The 24,000-nt window shown below is 37.6% G+C and overlaps 1 protein-coding gene across 2 annotated transcripts in view; it reads left to right on the top strand.

Moving 5' to 3' along the window:
- The window catches only part of TSHZ1 (teashirt zinc finger homeobox 1), a 53,793-nt gene that overhangs the window by 9,310 nt on the left and 20,483 nt on the right, over positions 1-24,000 (top strand). Inside the window, exon 1 of one of the 2 annotated variants that reach the window (XM_013940322.2) lies at positions 22,930-22,976. The exons of the other annotated variant lie outside the window; for it this stretch is intronic. Within the exon in view, the coding sequence (XP_013795776.1) occupies positions 22,973-22,976 (4 nt within the window). The 5' untranslated portion in view covers positions 22,930-22,972. Of the gene's footprint in view, positions 1-22,929; positions 22,977-24,000 lie in introns of those variants that run through there. 2 annotated transcript variants of the gene reach the window in all.

Consider the following 24,000-nt stretch of genomic DNA (forward strand, 5'->3'; position numbering starts at 1 on the left):
TTTTTTTTTTTAATTTTTATTTCTCCCAGTGTCTCATTTTTTGGTTTGCTCTTGTTGTTTGTTCACCATAATGCTGCAATGCTAAGCAGTTTATTTTAGTTGATGGCCTTCTCTTTTTTTTTCCGTGGCCATTGTATCTTTGTGAAATTCAAAGCTCATATGAAAAAGAAACTTCCTTTCCATTCTGAAAAACCTAGAATTGATTTAATTATTTTAGATTTCCAGCGTTTCTATTTCTCGGTGAATTAGGGTGGAATACAAGATTTCTTTATTATTGTGATTGCAGTGCATGCTGCAGGAAAATAGCCAAGTAGAATCCCTCTAAGCTAATAGTCACAGTGCTGCTTATCATTGTCTCTGTTTTCGTCTGTACAGCAGGGTCAGTTTTAACCACCTAAAGAACTGGGAACTGTGTGAATGTCAAGATTTGAAGTAGTAATATTTTTGCTTTTCAGCACAAGCCACAGTTTTAATTTTTTACAAGCAAATTTTCCTGATTTAGAAACACTGGTTTAATGTTAAGTTTTTTATTTTTTATATCATGTCATTTAGGATGTACAAAGTGAAAGGGAAATAGAGTGAAAGAAAAGAATGGATGCTCTTCAGGATGGGCCTGATCCAAAGACTGAAAGACATATATAAAAGAGTCTTGCCATTGACTTCAGTGCCATAGGATTAGGAGCATGATGTCTCATAAAATGTAGTCATGTAGCAGAATTTTTTTTTCTTTTTAAATTAAAAAAAGAAATTATTTATTAGATGCAAGTAAATTCAGCTGATAATCTAACACAAAAGTGTGAATATGAATTTCCAACATCCAGTTTTCAACTGCCAGTGTTTGTTTTTTCTTTTTAAGTAAGAATAAATTAAAATGATTAAATGATGTAAGATATTGTTAAGATAGTACAACAGGCTGAATGAAAGAAGGAGCTCTTTGCAAAATGGTTAATAGGCCTTACTGGCAAATCATTACTATTGCAAGTGACATAGGTACAGCTCAGCTTTAAAGTATATGAATTTAAAACCTAACTATTGTGACTAATATTTATTTCAAAGTACAGAATGTGTCACAGCAGTAGGGCATCCTATTATTAATGCAGTAAACTCTTGCTGCAGTACTTTTTGGTATGAGGTTGCTGTGCTCAGCTTCCCATTTATATAAAAGTAACAGTGAAACATGCCTTTTTTCAGCTGTGTCTCGCTGTAGCTCGTGAAATGACTCGTTCCTAGGAAGATCCATATGGACAAGTTGTTCCATATTAAACTACTACAGTATAACTTGAGCTGGCCTCATATGCTATAAAGTCTCTGGTTAAAACACCAATTTTAAAGACTGTTTTCAATTCTGTTCTACTTTTTAAATCAAGTCAAGGCATGGCTCTTCCAAGTAATGCGTTCAGGTTGGAATTTCTTAATATGAAATAGTTCATGAATCCTTACCTGCTCTTCATCACCACGGTGCTGATGCTTTGCAAGGAACACATCTGGGTCTTGCTCTATTTTAAATATTCTTTTCACTGTGTGGAATTCCATACTATGTTACATGATTCTGCCAAATGGTTTTCCCCTATAATGCCAGGTTATACTCAGAACTTACTTTAACTGAAGGAATTTGCAAAGATCCCATTGATTTCAAATGTAAGAGTAAAAGCTGCAGAAGAGTCATGTTAATTTAGGCAGATTGCGCAGGAGAAGATAAACGGCCAAAACATTTTTGACACATTTCCTTTCTCTTTTACCCTTAAAGAGGCACCTGCTGCTGCAAAGGGACATTGCAGTAGTTTCCATATCAGGGGTGCTTACAAAAAATTTCTCCTACCCTGTAAGTCACTTCTTAAAAGCAATTCTGAAATATCAGTATATAAGAAATAAACACGAGCATCCATTTTTGGGTAATGCTTTTGTCTTAACATCTGGTAGGTAAAAGAAAAAAGCCTGTGCATTTTCAAAACAAAATAAAAAAACAACCTTTCCTGTTAAGTTTTGTGTTCTAAATGGCTTTTATTCAGGGAAAGGGAATTCCCTAACTTCAGCTGATCTTATACCAGAATATCAGTAACTCATGTGTTAGCTGGGTTTTGTTCTTTTTGTTTTAGTAGTAGTGTTTTCCAGTTGAAAAGAAGAGTGAACTCCCAGTCCTCTGCCTTTTCCAAACCTCCAGTTTGTAGTTGTACTTATCATCAATATTGCAGGCCCTGACACTCTGCAGCACTGTCACTGTATATACTGTGAAGGCAGTAAAAATGAGCACTAATCAATCTTTCAGGGAGAAGCAATGAGCATTAGAAGGCCACTATCCTGTGACTAAACACACCCCTTTTATGGAGTGTTGGTGCTAATAAAGGACAGCTTATTACTGAGGCAGAGACCAAAGCTTGGGTGAGGTCAACCATGACTGGCAGTCATCAGTCATTCTTAATGATACTTTTTCCCGTGCTTTCTAAGGGATTCTGAGCAGAGTGCAAATCATTCGGGGTCATCCATAGTTCATGCACCCACAGATGGCAAAGGTTTTGAAAGACTTTAGTTTAAACTTGTATTTTTTTTTTAATGTTACCCAAGTAGGCAGAAAACTCAAACAAAACAGATTTTTGCTCATTTGGAATGTTGTATTTTCTTTCACTCTAATAGATGTTTTACACATTAGAGTGCTTGTGCATTATAAAGAACTACATAAATTTATTTTTATGATGTCTGTCTTCTTTAATTATTACCTTTGATGTCTATTGGTGACTAAAGAGAGCTTAACAGGATTTCTCTCCCTTCTTAAATTTCGCAAAGTGAAACTCAGCCAGTCCCTGACAGATGTCTGTTCCTCACCTTCAGGATTATTTTATAAATCCCTTTCTGATGAGCGGAAGTGTCAAATCAAGGACAGGTCATAAAGTAAAAGTATAAACCTTTTAAAGAAAGACCTTGGTAATATATAAACATTTTGCACACTATCTGAAATTTTATGGACTTAAAAATTATATTTTAGCAATATGAAGGCAAAAGTCTAAACCACTAGACTCTGTGAGTATGTTTTTAAATGCACATTTTTTCCTTACTCTTTATCTTTCTTCCCATAGTCAAATTTTACATGCATTGAGAAAATAGCTGTACTGTCTGTAGGGGATGTCACTAAAGTTTAGGTTTCAAAGGATTTCCTTATTTCATTTACTTTGAAATTTGTTCTTTTTTAAATTGTTTTTAAATTCTTCAGTTAAGTACTCTCCACACCACCTTGAAATTGGTGTAGCTGCTGTGATCTAGACAGCTGCTGACATTTTCAGGTGTTGAGATTATTTTAGATTTTGCTTGAGCTAAACTGTTAGTTTACTTCTAAAAACTGAGGTAAACTGAATCACTTTTGGTTTTACTGGCCAGTCCACAGCACCACTTAAATATGTTGCTTTGCAATGTAAAATCATGAAGCCAGGTTGGAAGACATGGGAATGCATGTATGTATGTGGTTAAATGTACCTACATATGTGCACATGAATGAATACAAACTCCAGACTTTGGCTATAACCAGTGGTGTAATTTTGACAGTTACAGATGACATCCATTTTATTTTCATCTTTGTTTTGCTGAAAAAGTCGAGCATGTACAGCATGTGTAAACTGAAGAATGCAGTTTCACTTGATTAACATTAAAGGCTCATTTGTTTCCTAGTGTATGTTTGTACAGCACCGAGCACAGTAGGACCCCGTCCGACATAAAACCACTTAAAAGTTACTGTATTATGCAGTATAAAGTAGTAACATGCTGAGAGGGGGGAAAAAAAAGGGTAATCATTCTTTTTAAAGGTCAAAGGTTTTCTCTGCAGTGTTTTTGTGGCTGGAGAAATTGTCTGATGGAGTCCCTCTTGGTTGATGTTGTGAATGTTTTCTTTCCTCACTTAGATCTGCATCCTTTCTGTGTCATAGTTAAAACTAGAGTCACTTGTGCTGTATCACAGTTATGCTCTGTGTCCGAGTTTTCAGGGGCTCTAACCAAGTCATTGGTACACTGGTGTGATTGGTACATCACTAGAAGTGATGTAAAGCATATGTAAATTACTGATTGAGAAACAAATGTTTATACAGTGTTACAGCTGATAACAGTACTCCTTAAGGCCTGATTCAGGAAAGAACTTCAGCACTTGGGTGATTTAGAGCCTCCATTCCCAATGGTGCTCTCTATTAATTGCTCGAGGAAACACAGCTGACATTCGAACGTGACTTATCCATCCCAAAGACCCGGATCTGGCAACTTAACTTCGTGCAGTCACAGGGGTGCGCCCATGTACAGCCATTGCTAGAGCAGGACCTGAGGTTACAGTTCACCCAAGAAATACATCTATTCAAGGCTCTATGCATCACCTAAGACCTTTTATTTTGCATGTAAGCAGAGTTTAGGATGGTGTGGAGGACACGTAAGAACATTTACACTGGGAAGGAGATGGTGGAACTCGCATCCTGTGTGAAATTCACCACTGGGCAGAGGGCCTACAGCAAGTGTAGGTTAGCCGTTTCAGGGCAGCTGAACTTGTAGCAGTGATATGTCGGCGCTACGTAGATCCTACACTAGTTCTCTCTGTGGTCAGAGAATGAAAATCACCCTTGGATTCGGTTGCCGTCATATTGCTCTGCATATAGAAGATAAACAAAAAGCAGAGCTGTTCTAGGTCTCCATCTCATCCAGGTGATGCGCAAGTTCGGCCTTTCAGATATGCGTAATCCTGTTTTTTAGGTGTTGCAACCCTTCTTCCCTTCCCCCTTCCGGTGTTCCTGGATTTTTAGGGGTTTTTTTTCTTTCTTTTTGTCTAAAATCCTTTATTTTGTCTTTACAGTCTGGCTGAATAGGAATCATTTAGTTTATGCAGCTTTGTGCTTTTTCTCTACAGCTTGTATCTGCTTGAATGTGTTGCAGCCTGATGCGAGTTCATTCGATTAAATAAAATGCTTAAATTGTAATCCGTGCAAAACGATCATATTTGAAACACTTGATGTCTCGGTGAGAATCCATTTAATAGTGATCAGATTTAAATGATTTAACACAGTAGTGGTGGTGGGAGGTGGGGGAGGGAAATACAGTTTCAAGACATTCCTGTATATAAAAAAAAGATTAAACCAAATTCAGATATGTCTCCCCCCCCCCCTTTTAAGCAGTCAAAAGATATACTGTATCCCCAGTGAAAGGGCGCTTTCAATCCAGTTATCCACTTTACCCAGTCTCAGTTTCCAGAACCTTCCACACACCCCCTTGGTTAAACCACTAAGCCTTTGATTCCTTCCTGATTACACTATGCAAGACATCTATCAAACACTGTCTTATCTGTTTGTAAGGCAGCTCAGGCCTCAGATTTAAGTCATGGGTTTTGGCTACAAGTTGGAGTGTGATTAATAATTGACTAATGTAGCTTTTATTTATCACAGGCTAGCACATTTCACCATTACTGAGTTAATTTATGTTAAGTGTAAGCTGTCGTTCAATCTGTTTTTCAACTTTTTTTTTTAATCCTAAGTCTATCTTTCACTTTTTGAGAAACAAAATCCTTATACAGGGCACAGTCTTACTTGGTGCCAAAAAGTTGATTTCCTTTTCAGTGGAGTCATACATCACCAGCCCTCCCAGCTGCAGTGTCAGCCTCTGACAGAATGACATGTGTCATTTATCAAAGGGGCCAGGCCGGGCCTTGGGAAACGTACACGACAAAGCCTGAGAGAGTTCATTTCGCAGTCCCCTCCTACCCTCTGCGAGCCTCTTGCCAGGAAAGCCTGTGATGTTTCTGTCTTCACAGCATTACTGTAAGTCCTTCAACCTTCACAGAATTAACCCTCACCACCACAACCGCCAGCCCTCACCACCGCTGCGGGATCTTCCCCGGGCAGCTGTGACGCCCCAGATGCCGTGCTGGCTAGGCAGTGCGCAGAAATAACGTGGATGGGGCTGCTCTCTCATCCATTTCTCCGGCTGCTCCTGGAAAGTACTGTTTTTTTTGTTTTTTTGTTTTTTTAATCCCATATATTGTACGCTATAAGAATTAAAGTCCTAGGTTTTTCTGCAGCAGGCCAAGGTCATAACATAAAGAATAAGGTAATAAAGCATTTCAGTCATGAAAAAAGGGTAGCCACTGTCCTGTGCACAGGTAGAAATTTGTGTTTCATGTGAGGGAGTGAGTGAGAGGGAGTTTTCTTCCATGTTCCTGTTTAAATTTTCCTTCGGGTTATTTCAAAACCATATGCTGAAATAAATACAGCAGGTAGTTCCTTTGTATGCCACTTTACAACATCTGAGTCTCACTGCACCTGCACAGAGGAAGTGACCTGGGTAGAACTCAACACACTTCTTGTGAAACACTTCTGTGAGGAGGAGGGGGGAAGATGAGGAAAAAGAAAAGTTGATAGTATTTAACAGAAAAAATATCCCCAAACCGCAAGGTGTCACTTGCACTGAATAGTTTAATTTCTGTGATGTCGTTACCTCAGTCCCGCAGCCAGGAGATGACAAAGGATTTAAAGCAGAAAATAATCTTCTGTCAACAAAGAAGAGCATGTTTTCAAAATATAGCAATATTTTTGCTGAAACAAAAGTTTTGTGTGTGTGTTTTAAATGGCTGAATTTTACATTTTGATCATGTACAAAGAATGTGAGAAAGTTACTGTCTCCTCCCCTTCCCCCACCAAATCACTCTTTGTACTTTGCATAGTTCCTACCACACTGAAGTTATTTACAGCATCAGATATCATTTAAAGAGATAGCTAAGGAGACTGTAGCCTCAGCTAGGAACTTTCCAGAAAGGAGTCCTATAAATTAGCCTTTGCTCAGGAGTGGCTGTTTTCTAGTCAGGGCTGGTCCTTTCATTTGTCTACATAAGGCTAATTTATTTTTGCAGCCAGATGTGGGCTGACAGCCATCACTCAGAGCTTCCTTCCCCCACTGTTAGGAGGTCGGGAAAACAGTCACGTTTCCCATTTTACAGAATCCCCATCAACATTATTGAAGATGGATGTATCTTTAAAGCAAAGATTGATTGTGGATATCGGAGTTATGGTGTCATTTATCATAGTGAATATTATTTAGACTTGGATTGTACAAGGCTGTAACTTGAGACACAGCCAGGGGAGGGACAATCTGGAAACGAGGATCCATGAACTTTAATGGATGGATGCTTTTTCAAAGCTCCACTCACTATAGCATGATTTACTTTTCTTCCAGAAAGGAAACAAGCATTTCAGTTTTAAAGGGCCAGCAAGCCATCTTGTCCTCTTTAGTGGGTCCTTCCCGCAGGCATCCGAGACTTAAAGCTGAGACAATAAATAGAGATTGTGTCTGAATGTTATATGTATATAAGTGCTTTTATGTTAAACATATCTAGGTGCACTTGAGACTTGTTTGTGTGAATTATGCTAGTTAGGTTCTCAGCTGCAGGGGTACTGTGGCTGAATAATGCAAAATATTGATTATAGAATGCTGTGATCTGAAATTTCAGAAGCTCAAAATAAGTAGCATTGCAACTAGCATTGTTACATTGCCACATTTGTCTCTGCTTGGAGAGACAAAGAGTGCCTAAACTACATATTCACTTACTGCTTGAGGTGTCTTACGGAAATGGAGAGCCCGGTAAATTGCATACATACCTGATGGAGCGTCAAGTTTGTTGCTTGTTGAGAAACACGGCAGACCTAACAGTCTGATGCACAGTGTGATTACCTTCTGCTTTTATGTGAAATTAGGAAATGTAGATCTGGATCTTGCAGGTGAAATACACCTTGTATTTTCAGAATATATGTCCTAGAAAGCTGCTTACAGTCCGCGGAAAATCTGAGGACGTAGTTCAGCTAAAGTGTTATTTCTGATCTAGCACCACCAGCATGCCAGCGTGCTTCGTTGAATCTACTGGAGTGTGCTTCATGCTTTGGAACATGACTTTTCATGTTTGATTTTTAGAAATGAATTAACTTTAATTCAGAAAGTGCTCAACTGACTTCATCAAATGGGGAAGTTCTTGAAGCTGGTAGCATAAAGCTCCTTATCAGCTTCAAATACAGCACAAGTAGGTGTCAATCAAGACTTTCACACAAGTTCTGATAGTTCAATTCCAACTCAAAACTCTCTTCCCTTAACATCATTTTCCCAATTACTTTGTCCTTGTAACTCCCTGCTCTCCAGGTGAAATTGCATATCTTCCATTTGCACTGATTTAGTTCTTGAGTTTTTTCTCATGCCTCTGAACATAGCTTGCGTCCCTCTTGACCTGTCCCCCATCAGTGGGTCATGTATCATAGTTTGGAAAATGTCTTATCTTACAAGAAAAGTTATATTGGCCAGTAGTTTACTGATACTGACAGGTATCTACTAAGGGGAAGGCAGCTCTTACCACATTTGTTGTCTTTGGTGAACTGCTCACATACTAACATTTAAGTCAACACTTTCACAAGGATGTACTAAACCTTGCACCAAATTATCTCATGCTTATTTCTTTAAACAAAACCAGAAATCACTTTGCTGTCATAAACCAAATTCAGTAAGAGAGTTTTCATATGAATAGTCAAGCTCAAGAGTTTTTTAAAAAAATCCAAACAATGGAAGCAATTATGAACATCTGCTTTTCAATGCATATGTATTCTGTACATAACAAACAGAGAAATCCTATTATCTAGAACAATAAAAGGGAATTTCCCTTTCTGTCTGAACATTCTGGGGAGAATATGGTCTTCCACTTAGAATCATGGTTTTGGGGTTTTGGGCTTTTTTTCTGTTAATGAGATAAAAGTGGGGATGTCTGTCTTTTTTTTTGTGTGTGTGATGTAGATTCCAATTTCAGGGACACTAGTATAAATCCTGAGAAATCTATTTTTACACCTGTGCAGCCGAAATCAGAATGCCTCTAGGAAGGCCTACTGTATTTACTTATACATAAAAAGTATTTTTCTCTTGCTTGAGAAACATACAAAATGTCTTCAAAGAGGAAGCAGTTTATCAAATTCATATTAATCACAGCATCAATAATGTTGACCGGGGTCAAGTCATTACACTAAATATATTGTAACCATTATTAATGCATGTAGCCCAGTGCCATAGCTATGATATAAGACTGCTGTTTCCTGATTAAAAGCTGTTTGGTGATGCAGAGATTCAATACAGATTCTCCCTGCCTTGTGGTGACTGACAGTAGCTTCTGGTATTCTGCTTTCTTCTGACAGTGGAGTATATTAATATGAACACACCTTACAGAGGGGGCTAGAAGAATTGTAGAATGCAGAAAACAAAAGTGTCTAATTTCAGCAACCACAACTGTGCATCCATAAGGCAGCCAAATTTATCATGGTACATTATGGAGTGCAGGAAATGTCATGAAAACCATTGTTTTTTAATTTTTTTCCCTGAGAGTCTGAATGAGGTGATTTATGGTAGTTATCCATCTTAAGGGTCATCCATCAACTTTTAGTTGCTAGACAATCAAACCAACAGCTGTTTGCTTTGATTCAAGCTGAAAAGTTGTCAGTCATCACATACAGGTATGACCTTAGTGATTAAAAACATTATCATGCATACAAAATTAAAGAGACAATGTCCTTGTTCCTCCTCTCCCATAACTTGATACATTATTTTCCATGAGCAAAACAGTAGCATTTGCCCAAATTTTTTGTTTCAGGCAATGTTTTGAAAGATCCCAGTGCTGGAGATGCTAGTCATTGTATTTCAGAAATATTCACACATTCACATAAAAGTTCTTTCTACAGAAACAATTTTTACCAGGGCAGGGTGTTTTCTTTCTGATGTGGTAGCAAATTAAGTGATATAGATCTTTCTAAACACAACATTATTGGCACTTTTAGAGTGAAGAATGGATCTTGAGCAGCCAAACTATTATAAAAGATTACACTTCAGATGATTAGGCTCAGGTCTCCATGCATGGGGTGGTGAATGGTGCGAGATGTAGTGTAGATAAGGCTAGGACGCTGTTATTGTTTTACCATCTCTCCTTAGCACAGGACTAGGTGACACAGTGGTGAAACCTCCTGTATTATGTGTTTCACCATGTTTGTTACTATAAACAGAGCAATATCACTTGTGATTTAGAGACACTATATTTGACAGTGTAAGAACAACCTAGCTGTAATATGAGTACATGAATCTGTTTCCATTCCTTGCTTCTGGTTCTCTATTGAAATCACTTGCAAGGAGTTATCCTCCCAATTGACTCTTGGCTCCATTGACTGCCATACCTTATTAAGCAGCTTTGGAACTACTGAAACATAAGGGGAACTGGATTCTGCAAGGGATTACAGAAGATAGTGAGGAAGGTAAATTGCTGAACAGACAACAATGCATGATTTGTCAATAAATGTACAGTAGCTACCTTGCTGTTGGTTCCTGGTATTTGAAAATTGCATGCATCTCCAGTGCTGTAGTCTTGCACCCACTGAGTCACTGGCAGATTGGTAAGTTGCATGTGATCAGAAATGCTGTGTGTAGAAGTATGAAGGGGAACATAGTCATTTTTGGCAAAAACCTGCCTTTAAGCCATTTCTTATGTATCAGATATAGCCATAGGAATACCCTTACCTTTCAATGAACTGTTTCAAAGAACTCAGCTATGGGCTACAGCTATTGAGGTGGTAGTGTTCTGCAAGGGAAATGATCATAGCCGCATTTTTTTCTCAGACCACAGGCTTTTCTTCAGAAGGAAAAAAAGAGTTTTTTTACCTTTATGTTAATTTGTATATTCTTGCAAACATAGGCCAGTCCTAGTGAAGATGACACATGGTAGTTGTCAATAAATTTTACTTTCCCCAGAGTGGATATCTTACCCTGCTAACCTGTATGAAACAATAATTGCCTTGTCTTCTCTGTGATTTTGCTGTGTGCTAACTAATCCATGGTAAGAAAAGACTGTCTTTCCTAGTGTGGATAAATCTTTTATAATATTTCAGATTTTATATATATAATTACCCAACTGTCTTTGTCCCTGTAATGTCTTTGATTTTCATTTGTGTATAAATTTGGCTGTGCACCTATTTAGATGTCACTTAAGCTAATGGTGAACAGTCCTTGCCCTTGAAGCCACTATGTCATCTGTGTGGGCTCTTGCATGGGCTCCCATTCACATAACGTCTGAGCACCTTCCAAGTGTTAATGTAAAATATATGTGCAAAATACTCCTTGTAGTGAATGCACTGATGGGTGATAACCATTTTCATAACATCCTTGCCATCGTATTTTCACTTATCATGTAGCTCACACCAGGTGGCTTGTTAGCAGTTGCTAATGAGTTTGTTGTAGTGTGGGAGGTTCCCAGGTTGAGAGCTACACTTGCAGTTTTGCTCCCTCGCTTGGGTTGTTTCCAAGACTTGTGTGTATTCCTAATGTTATTTTAAAACACTTCTAACACTTAATTTTGTTCTCTACAGAAATGTAAATGCAGAAAACGTGAACCAAAGCTTATCATTTTGTAACTGCCTGTCCCTTTAAAAAAAACCCTGAACCTCCAAAACTCTCTCCTCCAATCAGAGTGGTATTTTCTGCCTGTCTTCCCAGTAAAATAGATTAGTAACAGTATAAGTCCTAAATGGATCTCCTGACATCTTTGACTCCCTTCCATTTACAGCAGGCAAAACCTGCTTTTCTACTCTTTTTTTTTTTTTTAAGATAGTAACTACTGTAGTCGTTGAGAGGGAAAGTTGATGTAGGTTTTACAGGAAATTTAAGGAGAAAATGATCACTTTGGGACAGATAGTAGTACCCTGTCAAGTATTATCCCATCTGCAGTAGAGTAATGAAACTCATAGTGGGAAGAGGTGGCAGAATCAAGCTGTTTGATCAGTTTTAATCTATGAAGTGCCTAACCTAGTACTTTAACCTTTAGTATAGCTCAGTATGTAATCCACCTGTCCACATCACCAGAGGGGCAAAATGAAGAATTTAGACTGCTGTTGAACAGAGTGAATTTCCATAGTGGATCAACCTGATGTTACAGTGATGACACGTGGTAATTTGATAGTTACCACATAGTAACAGGAACAATGCAGTACATACAGTACGGGATAACTCCATTGGATGCAATGGTAATTACATGGTAACTCACTGACTGTTAGCACTTTGTCGTCTGATTACTGTGCACTTAACTTGTGTCAGTGATGTAATTAGCACAGGTGCTTCTGCATTTGTTATATATCCAATAGTCTGTGTATTTTTTTGACTCCTTGGCCTGTAGATTTACAGAGCAGTTATATTCTGTGTAACATGTAGCATTTTCTATCAACCCGCCGAGACATGTTTCTGTTCTGCTGAATTCTGGTGCTGCTCAGAACTGGTGTGTTTCCTTTACTGATGTATTACTAAGGCCAAAAAAAAAAAAAAAAATTAGCCTTATGTTCAGGTGTCTTCTGCACTTCTACTTCCAATGCAGCATCAGATACACTTGGGTGTTTTTGCCTTGTTTATTTGAATTAAAGGTAGCAGATCACATGAACATCTAAATTGTGTGTGTGGGGGGTGTTTGTTAGCTGTATTTCTATGCTGTCTTTGGCTTTGTGTACAAATTACATTGCTACATTTTTAAAATTGCTGTTGTTATTTTTGATTTGAGAAGCAAGGTTTTTTTGTCTAGTGTCTCTGAATCAAGATCAGAAACTGTTTAGTTAAGTGCTGTTTAGAAGCACTGAACACAAACTCGCTACTCCCAAAGTTAACAGTCATGATAAAGAAAGCTAATATGGAGTAAAAGGTAAGGAGAGACACTAAAAAGGTAAAGTCTTGTAGCAAACTTTGTAGGGCTAGGAATATAGTCCACAACCCATGATACCCTGTTCAGTGCTCTGTCTCTCACTAAATCATTTCTATCCCTCTAGACTAGGCAGCTTCCAGCTAATTTGCATTACCACGGATAGCCCATGATGAGCTGCTTGTTTCTCACTCTTTCTTAAAAAGATTATCCCTTGTATGTATTCTGTTACACAGAGAATATGACATGTGAGCTGGAGTGCATTTTGCTAAGTAGCATCGTGCTTGAAAATTAATTCTTCATTTGAACTTCTAATTTTCTTCATCAGGGATCAAGTGACAGAGTAAGAACTTTTGTTGGATGATCAGATAAACACGTCATCTACCCTATTATATATCTGGGACAGAGATAAATTCTTATCATCATTCTTTTTTCCTTCTTTCTCTTACATAATCAGCAGCATCTGCTTTTAGGAGGTTCACAATTTCTAGCAGACCCTGATGAAGTACTGTTCCTTTCCTCAGATTAACCCACTCAGTCTACATATGGAAAGTCCTCCTTCAAGTTCTCTGCTTCCAACTTGACTTTTGCTTAGATCAGATACGTCTTTCTAGGTCTGTCTCTTTGCACTGTATGTTCTGTATGAAAAGACCGCATAGAAATAAAACATTAGTATGTAGAGATAGGACTGAGCTAGGAACATCCCTGCAATACTTTGAACTTTAAAAAAGTAACTAATTTCTCTTTTCCCTTCTCCCAGAGAGGGTTTTTGGATTGGAGTATACTACTTGATGTTTTTCTCCTTCCTTTCTGTGCAAGTGAAGGAGGTAGCAGTTTTACTCCACATTCAGCAAAATATGTAGGCTCTGTAATCCTCTTCCTCATCACAGTGCCACCCTGCTCATTTCTATCTTTCTGTATCTTCGATTATTTGTTGCATGTTTGTGTTTTATGTGCATCTCACCTGTGAGTGCCCTGTGAGTTTATGGCACTCTCAGTTCTGTGGTAAGTTTGCTGAGACAAAAGAGGTAGCAGAAACAATTGTGAAAATTTGTTACTACTGCCACTATTTGTTGCTGCCCTTCTGTTGAAGGTTACCCCTTCCACAGCAGTGGGGATTACTTCTATGAACAAAACATATCTCCATTCCTCAGCTGCTTCAATGCAAAGTTTCAGCGTGGTAGCTTAAATCTGCTTTCACTGACAGTCTACACCAGGTGCAGTTAGATTTGTTCTTAGAAATGAGCTGAACTACAGCTACTCCTCTTTTCACAAACTAAATCTGGTTCCTTGGGAGTACTTTTGTTACTGAGCACTCATGTGGCTTCTGTACAGAAGTATAGTGGTATACTCTGAAGTGCTACATTTCCCTCAGAAACTTGTGGTTCTGTAGTAACAGAGGTAATATTTGCCCTGCATGCTAAGTGAAGTGGTTTAGATGTCTCTTCCTACCCAAAGAGAAATTAAAGCACCAGCACCAGCATCCTATCAGCCTTCATCTTTGCTTATGTTAAAACACTGGGGTTTCATCTACTCTTGAGTTTCCCTGCTTCCTAAAGAAAACTGTCTCAAATTTTTTATTTCTGAAAAAAAGATGACTTGGACTTTCTCTAATCCAGCCTTTCTCTCTGTGCTCTTGACTCAGTTGCACCAGTGATCTGCTTTGCTGAGCTGCAGAATACTTTATAACACATCTTTTTATGGCAAACACCAGGTGGGATGCTGAGGTGTAGAATCACAACGCAAAAGTACAAAGATGTGGTAATGAATGGTAAATGTTGGAAAGCATTCATAGTGTGATCCTGATGTAACCTAAGACTGAATGGCTAGATTCAGATTTCTTTAAGTTTTTCCTGTGATATGTTCCTGTCACATTTTACAGGTTTCCTGTGTGAGACAGCAACATCTATTATCCTATTCGGAGATAGTGGATGTATTTTCCAGTAGTTATGCTGTTCTCAAGAGGGCTGAAAAAAGTTCTCCAAAGGCTTAGGTGAAGCTTAGATGATTTTGTACATAGAAAAATAGGTCCTTTCTTGATAATAGGTTCTGACCCTTTTTGTTAAAAAGTCTGTATGTTGGCATACCGTGTTTCCTGTTTTCCTTGGCCTTTCCTAGGTGTAATTCCAGTCTGTTCATTAGAGTTAACCATGATGCACGAGTGGATGAAACAAAAAAACAAATGCTCCCAGAACTTTCCTCTATTGTCTTTCTTCTAAATAGTAAAAGAGGGGAAGAAAGAGAGCACTGTTCTTTCACCTTTTTCCATTTTTTGTCTGCACTCTGCAGTGTATCATTTAGCCTGAGAAAAGCTTGCGAGTGTGTGTGTGTGTGTGTGTGTGTGTGTGCCTGTATTTATATATATACTCACATATAAACAAACTTGGGAGTAAAATTGTGTTGGGCAGTAGTAAAACATCTGCTTAGTTCAGTGTATCATGAAGCACAAGGCCAAAAGCTGAATGATTCTACATCCTGAGAAAGGTGTATATACAACCACATGTATCTTAGGGACATTTTATTGCATTTTGATTTTTTTTTTCCAAAGCTTGTGCAGCATGGAGTGGAAAAAAATTGCCTTCATTCTATTTTTCTTTAAAAGAGGCACTGCTACACAAGCCCGGTTGATTTCAGGGACCCTGCTCAAACTTGCTGAAGTTGCCAGTTGAGGCTAAGCAAACCCATAATATTCATGAACCTGATTCCTCTCAGTTGTGCATATTCAATTGGGGTACCTCATTTGCAGCCACTGGGAGTCACAGCTGCGTCAGGGTCCAACTGGTGGAAGTGCAAACAAGATCAGATTTACAGGATCTTTGAACTTCTCAGTGATTAATGAAATTCTTAATTCTAAAAATGTGACAGGAGGATAATCTTTACAATATTTTCCCCCTGCTTTCTGTGGGTGGAGGGATTTGAAGCTGGCAATGAAACTTGAGGGTTCTGACCTATTCCATTACAGTGATTCACTTGTACAAGCTGGAATCTCCCGAGTAAATCCCTTTTCATTTCCTGCATGCACCTGTACCCTATGCTTGTGTGACTGGAGGAGGTCTGTCATGCTGGAGAGTTAAACTGTACTTCCACCGTTCAGAATCTGGCCAAGAACCAGAGTATTCCCTTATTTTAAGCCCAGTCTTGAAGGAACACTGCCAATTCCTAGTGACTTCAACATCTCTCTTGGAGATTGGGAATTAGAAGACCTAGACTCTTTGTCTCTTCCCTGTGCCTTAGCTTTTTTCACTTGTAAAATGAAGTTAGCAGTAGTTGTCTTTCTATGTAAAAGGACTTTGAGATTTACTGGTAGCAGAACATTATACAACTGCTAAATATTATTACTATATTACAGTCTAATAACACCATAGAATGGCTAAAGAATGTAGGAAGCTGGTTAGCTTGTTTGTTTGTTTGTTTTTTTCCCAATAACATCAATGTGGAATTATCTATAATATCTGTATATCTGTATCTGTATATCCATATGTATCTATATATTTGTATATCTATAGTTATCTATATAATATCTCTGTATTATCTGTACAACAGTTCTTCCCTGTAGCTACTGACAAATGTGCCAATACAGATACCATGTCATTTTTAGGCAAATTTGCTAAGATCTCTTTAGATGGTTGGGAGTTTAGTTCCTGAATAAAAAGTTAGACAGATATATAATTACTATTGTGGATCTGGTCCCTTATTGTTAATGGTTGGTACTTCTGTTTTTTAGAAACTGACAGCTGTGCCTTACTTCTCTGCTTATTATATAGAGTATGACCAGCTGTGCAACTTGGACTTTTAGGGTACTTTGTGATTTGGAGTCTAGTGAGAGAGTGAGTACAAGCTACAATTAATAAGTTGTGAAGAGACTGATTGTTGCAGCTGAAGTGGTGAACTTATATAGTTACCCAAAAAAGACTGGGAAGCAGTGACCTAACTGTTACCTCATGGAAAATGAGCCTGGTCTTAAATTTGTGAAATATCCCTGTTTTACAGCACGACTATAAGAAAGAATTCTGTTAAAAGTTAATGGAGGAGTTCCAGTGTAACCCTATTAGATTCTTCCCCCATTAAATGACTGATACAGACTTTTAATGAATGTTTTAACTAGGCATTGTTATTGAAAGGACTATTGCACAAATTAAAATCAGTCCCATAATCAGTGAAGAGAAGCTGGATTTACTCCTCTGCTTTTGGCATGGGGGAGTAAGGGATGGAGAAAATGGTGAGGGAGAGGAAGGTGGTAGAAATAATAATTAGAAAAGAGAAATGGAACATTCACATTTTCAGAAACATTAAAATGGACCAGCAAAAATATATACAGAAGGTAGATGAGATAGTACACTTTCTTAGATTTTTATCTACGGAACAAATTTGAAACAAGAAAAGGGGAGAGTCTTCTTTTAAGAGCTATGATAGTTCTCTGTTTAGTAACCCAGTCTTGGATAAAATTTTTATGCCAGCATAAAGCCTGGTCCTGTGAGCTACTGAGTGTCTCCAACTTCCATTGAATTGAGGGAGGATTGAAGGGTGGGCATGCTTCTTACAGAGTCTGGACATCATAAACTCATCTACTGTGATTCTGATCCTGATCAAGATAGACTGAGGATAGATGGTATCTTTCCATTCTGAAGATAAGACCTTATTTTTGTGTCTGCGCACAAGAATTGGTTTGTGGTGAAGGCAATAGAAAAGGTATTTGATTTAGAGCTGTCTGATGTCTCCTGCTACGATGGCAGTATGAAGTGTCTACATGAAGGGTAGAGGATTTTATATTTTGTTTCATACTAAGATGTTGGTTTGGTGTTGTGCTGTTTAAAAGTTTTCTTTTAAAAAGCATCAGGGAAAGAGTTTGCTGTCTGTGAAGTCAGAGCCTATGAAATTCTGGTTTCTGACATTCTTTTGCTTTCCCATGCAGAGTACATGCCTTTCTGTAGTGTCCCTGCAATGACCTCCTCTCTAACCTGGATAGATTACCCACGAGAGGTCATTTGGTTTCCATCCTTGTGTAGCCACGGCCATCTCATTTAAAGGGACCTGCCACATAGCTCTTTAAGTCCCATCTGTGGTACAGTGACAGGTATATATTCTGTTAGCAGATGTCATCTTGGTTATTTCACTGGTCCTACCTGTGAAAACTGTTAAAAGAAACAAAGAAAACAGAGCAAGATACATTTTTGCTGTCATTCTGGGTTCCACATGCAAAGAGGCTCTGTGCATGTGTGGGGCAGTTGCTGTGTATGTGGATAGATGTCTTTATGTGGGGGATGTAGAAAAGTGAGGTATTTTGCTGTTTAATCAGAACTAGCTCTATTTGTATTTCAGTGTTTTATTTCAGAACAGTCAGGATGATGCTTTCTTTCCATGAATGACTTTTCCTTCCCTTGCCCTTAGAATGCCCTGGTTGTAAGGCTTCCATTTTACTTGCCTGAATACTTTCTATCAGGGAACTTTAGTACATCTTGAAGTGCTCTTTCTGGCCTTCTTAAATCTGGGACATTATCATGACACATTGTTTGATCTTGCTCTGTGATATGTTCCAATATATTGCCAGTTTCTAACAAATCTGTTGGTGCATGCTGCTGACAAAAGGAAGGTTCAAACCTGGTGATGGCCACCTTGAAGACCTTGGGGCCTAACCTACCTGAATGTCACAAGCTTCTAGCAAAGACTGTCAGTTATAGGCAAATGGCCTGAGGTGCTTTTTATTTTGTGATGTGGATTATTGACCACTAGAATAAGAACGTCTGAGCCTTTTTCTCTCAGTTGTAGTAAAAACTTCAGACTTGGCATAAACTGCAGTTTTTTTTGGAGAAGGGGAAGGCTAGATCTTTCTTCTCTAAGGCACTGAACTGGTTTAATTGAAAGAACAATTTGATTTGCTGCTGTAGCTGCTGCTACAGTAAAATAGCTTGGAATGCTAGCAAATTTTTACCTCTCTCACCCAAACCAAGGATTTAATACTGGCAGGTGAACTTCTGAAGGCTGCTATCAAGTATACAGAGACAATAACTGTCTTGGAGGTGGAACTTTGTCAATATTTTTTGCCTTGGGCCAAAAAGCATTCACAATAATGGAGTGCTAAAGCCCTGCTCAGAAATGTTGCAGCTGGAGAAAGGGGAATTTATTCCAAGTTTGAGAGTGCAGTATTTTGGTAGGATGTGTGGTTTCTTAATCATCCTTATGTTGAAGCATCAACCGTCAAGACATTTGGGGGGCACCTAAAGGCATGCTTCTTCTTCACTAAGAGCTCCCCTTATACTTTAAGCTCCTGTAAAGCTGGCTACATTACTTGATCTTAATACTATGTTAGTGTGCATGTCTGAGCCAAAATGTCTTTTCCCGGTAACCTGGCCAGAAGATGTTCTCTTATTTTTAAATATCCATAGTGGAACAGGGGAGAAAAAAAAATCAGAATTGTGATACTGAGAAATTAAATAGATATTTACAAAGAGTACTTTGCTTGTTACTTTCTGAAATGATTGTGAGATAATCATGAAATGATTTGGAGAACAGATAATAGAAGTCTTTTGGGATTGCTTATGTAATATGGGAGCATTTTATAATGCCATAAATAGAGAGCCAAGTAAGCTCTTATAAACTTATTTTATTAATGCATGTTGATTTATAATTATAATTATTAGGCCCAGGAATGCAGACAAATGCTTGTTGTTTGGAAGTAGGCAAGCAATAAAAGAAATAACTCTTAGCTCCTATGTGCAAAAGCAGGCAAGAATTCTCAACTCTGGAACTTGCCAACCCCAAGGTTGACTTTCCCCTGGTTAAGGCTGTAATAGGCTGTTGCAAATACTGTCTCTTCCTCTTAGCATCTCTTTGAAAATGAAGATTAACAGTATGAGACAATATCTCTTTTGGAAAAAAAAAAAAAAATTAGCTGCCTGGATCTCAATGTCTGTTATGGGGAATGGTGGGATTTTTTTCACCGTATTTGTATAAGAAGACCCCAGTTTGGTAAGATTCACAGGAAAAGATCTCCATTATTGATTCAAGCTCTGGCAGTAAAGTAAACCATAATACTCCCAGCCTTGTAGCAGTGTCTCTGATGCCGGCATATGAATACAGAAATAAACAAAAAAGGACCGTGTTAGTTTCAGCTGTTTTCAATAATCAGCAAAGAAAATACCAGTAAGTGGTATTTTCTAAATTAAAAAAAAATAAAGAATGATCTTTAGAAACCAATTTTTTTATTCTTTCAGGCAGAACTAAAACAGTCTGAGGGTAGGTGAATGTATTCTCCTAAAGTCAAAAGAAATCTAACACAAACATTATATGCATGGCATACTATTTTTACTCAGTTTCAATACTGAAACTCTTTTGAAAGCAACTTATTCATAGGGAACAGGATATTTGGCTTATTGTGTATTCGATTTTAACCCAATTTGGATGTATTTGCAGTGGCCTCTGATAAACTAAGTATGCGGTCCTCATTTATATGTACATTCTAGTCTAGTCTTTGAGGCTCAGGTCCTCTTTTTGCAACTGTGAACTCATCTGTGTGTGTTTCTCTGACACACATAGATAGCCCCTATTGACAATTATGTGCACATTTCAGAAGGAAACTGTAACTTCATTTCTCAAAGGTTAAGCATACTCCTTTCTTTAAATACATGAGTACTCCCAGGGCAGTTTAAAATTGTGTCCATGTTTTAAGTAATTCATTGACTTGAAATCTACTCCCCTAAATTTCAGATTTGTGTTTTTAGATTAATTGCATGAAAGCAAGATCCTAACCATGAGTGGCAGCCAGCTTTATGATATGCGGAGTTCACCCTACAACTCTGGGGCATTTTCATATTAATAAAATGGCATTATGTTGTAAGGAGCTTGGATGAAAAATGTTAATCCTACCAGATTCTGGAACCTTGTTTGATAGTTGTTTGTATGAAACATATGGAGGACTTTTGATTGTAAATATAGTCCCATCCAAAGAGTTGGGAAGTGAATTTTATTAGATATTCCATGGCTTTCCAGTTTAAAAGTAGCTGAGTTTGTGCCATGAATTGCACTACCCAGATATAGTTATCATAATATGTACATTATTTTTGTTATTCCTTAAGGCATAGACTATGCGCTTAGGGAATGTTATATTTTTCTGGAGGTAGCATCTAGTCAGAAAATTTAGATTTATTTTCTATTACAGCTGCAAATTGATGCTATGTATAGTATTTTCTCTAAGCAGATGTGAGATTAAAATAGTTTTTGCAGCTAACTTACTTGTTTACTGTGTCCCAGCTAAGTATTAATATTATTATTATTGATGATAATGATTATCCTCTGTAGCTGCACGACCTCTTGTATTCACTGTTCTTACGTACTTATGGGGTTCTCTGTTTAAATAAACGTGGATTAGAAAACATAAACCCTTATGGATTTGCATTTTGCTGTCCATAAACTTGTAATTTTTATGAAAAGACCAAACAGCAAAAGGTAAAGCCTAGAGGCCTCTTCTAACATTTTAGCAAAGATTTAACAGCAGGATGACATAGTGAATAAGGGCCTGCTTCCATGATTTGCTCAGTACCTCCTATGATTTACCCTCAGTGCCAATAAGGGCAGGCAGTATTTTGCAGAGAGTACGTATCCCGCTGTAGGAGCAGGTCCTAAGAGTTTTACAAAACACTCTGTGAAACAGCAAGAGAAGTTATAGTCTGAGAAAAGTATGCTTTTCAAAATAAAAGGTACAAATATGTCTTATATTGTAGCCTTGATTTTTTTTCTTTTTTTTTAATTACAATAACTGATGTACATACTGCTTAACTGTATTGACTAATACACAGTAAGTCACTCGACCATCAGTGAAGAGCTGTGGACCTAGACTAGAGGATACTGTGTGCACTTCAGAGCACATTTGTGTTAACAAAAACTGTTCCATTGAATGCACTGAATCAGGACCTCATTGTGCCCTTACATAGGAAAGGAAAATAATGTCTGTTAATGCTTACTGTACTCTTCTCATTTACTTAAAACCTCATAGATTCTTTTCCTTAATTTGTCAATGCCTGTATTCTTCACTGATGAATATGTAGGTGCTGAGATTGAACTAGTAAATGAAACGGTATTTGAGCTTTTCAAGCACGAAATAACAACTGATGAAAATACTTGTTCTGTTCATTTCCTTTAATGCTGTCCACAACCCACTCAAACTAAAATAATTTTATAAAAAAATAACATTTCCTTTGGAACAAGGAGGTGATTTTCCTCTTTCTCCTCTCTCCTTTCACACAGATAATTTTAAACGTGTAGGACTAGACAGGTCTGATGAAAGCTTTTTCTCAAATGTTTGTGTGGCACTGATTTTACTTTACAAGGTCTCTTACCCTCTAACCATGTATTTTTTATTCAGCTTGGTTAGGGGAACATTTGCTGAATTAAGAATGATCCATGAATGGACCAAATTCTTTTCTCTGTTATACCCATGCAATCTCAGGAGAGTCCATGAGTTTGCATGAGTTGCATGAGTTTGTGTAAGTGAGAACAGAATTTGACTTTATCTATTTTACTTATTTATGCATTTATTTTTGTCAAAGCTCGTATGTGTTGTTTATTGTAGATATGATTTTTCTTCATTGGTTTTGCTAGCTCTGGGAACATTTGCTGGTGCATGGACAGCTGTCTCGTGTTGTTTCTCTTCCTCTTTTTCAGATACTAAATCGCATGAGAAAACAAATCATTGCATACTTTCATGATATTACCTTTTGATATAGCTATTGCTGTACTTTCCACAGATATGCTGTATGGTCAAAAATGGAACCAAACTGAAATACAAGAGATTATACATCCACAGGGGATAATCATTTCCGGAAATAATGCTAATAATAATACTTAGCTGGGACACAGTAAACAAGTAAGTTAGCAGTGTTAATGCCATGTCTTTTTAGATGTCTATTCAGCATTGGGATTTGTAAGACTCTCCTTATTAAGATATGGCATACTATAAAAAAGTTCAAGAATTCAGTTTGTCCTTGGTGTTTGGTAATGCTGTCCATAAACCTCTGAGAAACACCACCTACATGAAAGTCAATAAAAAAATAAAGATGGAATTCAACAAAACCCTGAGCTCTTCTAGCAATTCGTGTTTGGCTCCAACATTCTGCATATTATTTTTCTGCAGAAAGGAGAATATGTTCACGTAACCAAGAAAAGATACATCTTTAGATAAATGCATACATATGCTGTGAGTTTCCTACAGCTCAGGCAAATAGTGCTCTGGTTTGATTCAGAACCTTTCACCTGCCTAACTAAGCTCTGACTACATAATCAATGGGTAAGTGAGACCTTAGACTGAATTAATTTCTAGGTTTATCTTTGCTTTATCGATGAATATTTTGTCATTAATATATAACAGTGTTCAAAATGAAATAAAATGTATGAAATGATGCCCAAGACATTTTTGGTAAGCATTACAGCATTTTAATGTTAATCTGAAGCAATTAAAGGCCAGATCTCAAACATATGAAAGCACTCTACGTCTCCAGTGTTAGGAGACAAGTTAGTTGAAAATGATTTCTGAAAAAACCACAGGCTATTGATTGTGTTATTTGTAAGCATGGTTATTATGAGCATCTTAAATGCTATTCCGTTTTCCTGTCCTTAAAGCAAACACAAACAAATCACAGACAATATGCAGGGACTTATTGCTGCTTTCACTTAAAGCTGGTGTATCATCGCAGGGTTTTTGTGGTTAGAACAATAGAGTTGGGGGTCAAGGCACATAAAATAAAAGCTATGAAAGAGCATGTCTTTTGAAAAACAACAAAAAAGTTGTAAATAGAAGAAAGCAGTGAAAATTAAAATGATAAATATAAAAATAATGTGATTGAATTTTTTTTTGGAAAGGCAGTTAAATTTGCTGCTGCTATTTAGGTACAGCACTGTGAACACTGATTTTATTTGGGGGAAGAAATGCCAGAAATTTTATCCTTCTCCATTCCCATTTGTTTCCTGGCATCTTCTGTTGATGCTTTTCTCTATTTTTTCCATTATTATTTGCTAAATATATTATGACACTTTATTTACGTTGGTCCAGAGCTTTGAGACCTCTGTGTGTCTTCACCACTCTAGCAATTTCACAAATAAATCACTGATCATTGTGCAGAAATATCACAGCTTAGATAAAGACAGCATAATTTTTGTGGTGGAAGAAGCTGGATTATACTGGATAGTTGGATTGCTGTATCTGTAGGAATGTCTGCAGAATACAGCCGCTCATATCCTGTCTTTCTTTTTAATTAGCACTTCCTAGTTTTTACTAAAGCAATGTGTTACAGAGGGATTTTGGAAGTACAGTG

Source organism: Apteryx mantelli, chromosome 2, assembly GCF_036417845.1.
Source record: "Apteryx mantelli isolate bAptMan1 chromosome 2, bAptMan1.hap1, whole genome shotgun sequence".
Taxonomy (NCBI): Eukaryota; Metazoa; Chordata; class Aves; order Apterygiformes; family Apterygidae; genus Apteryx; species Apteryx mantelli.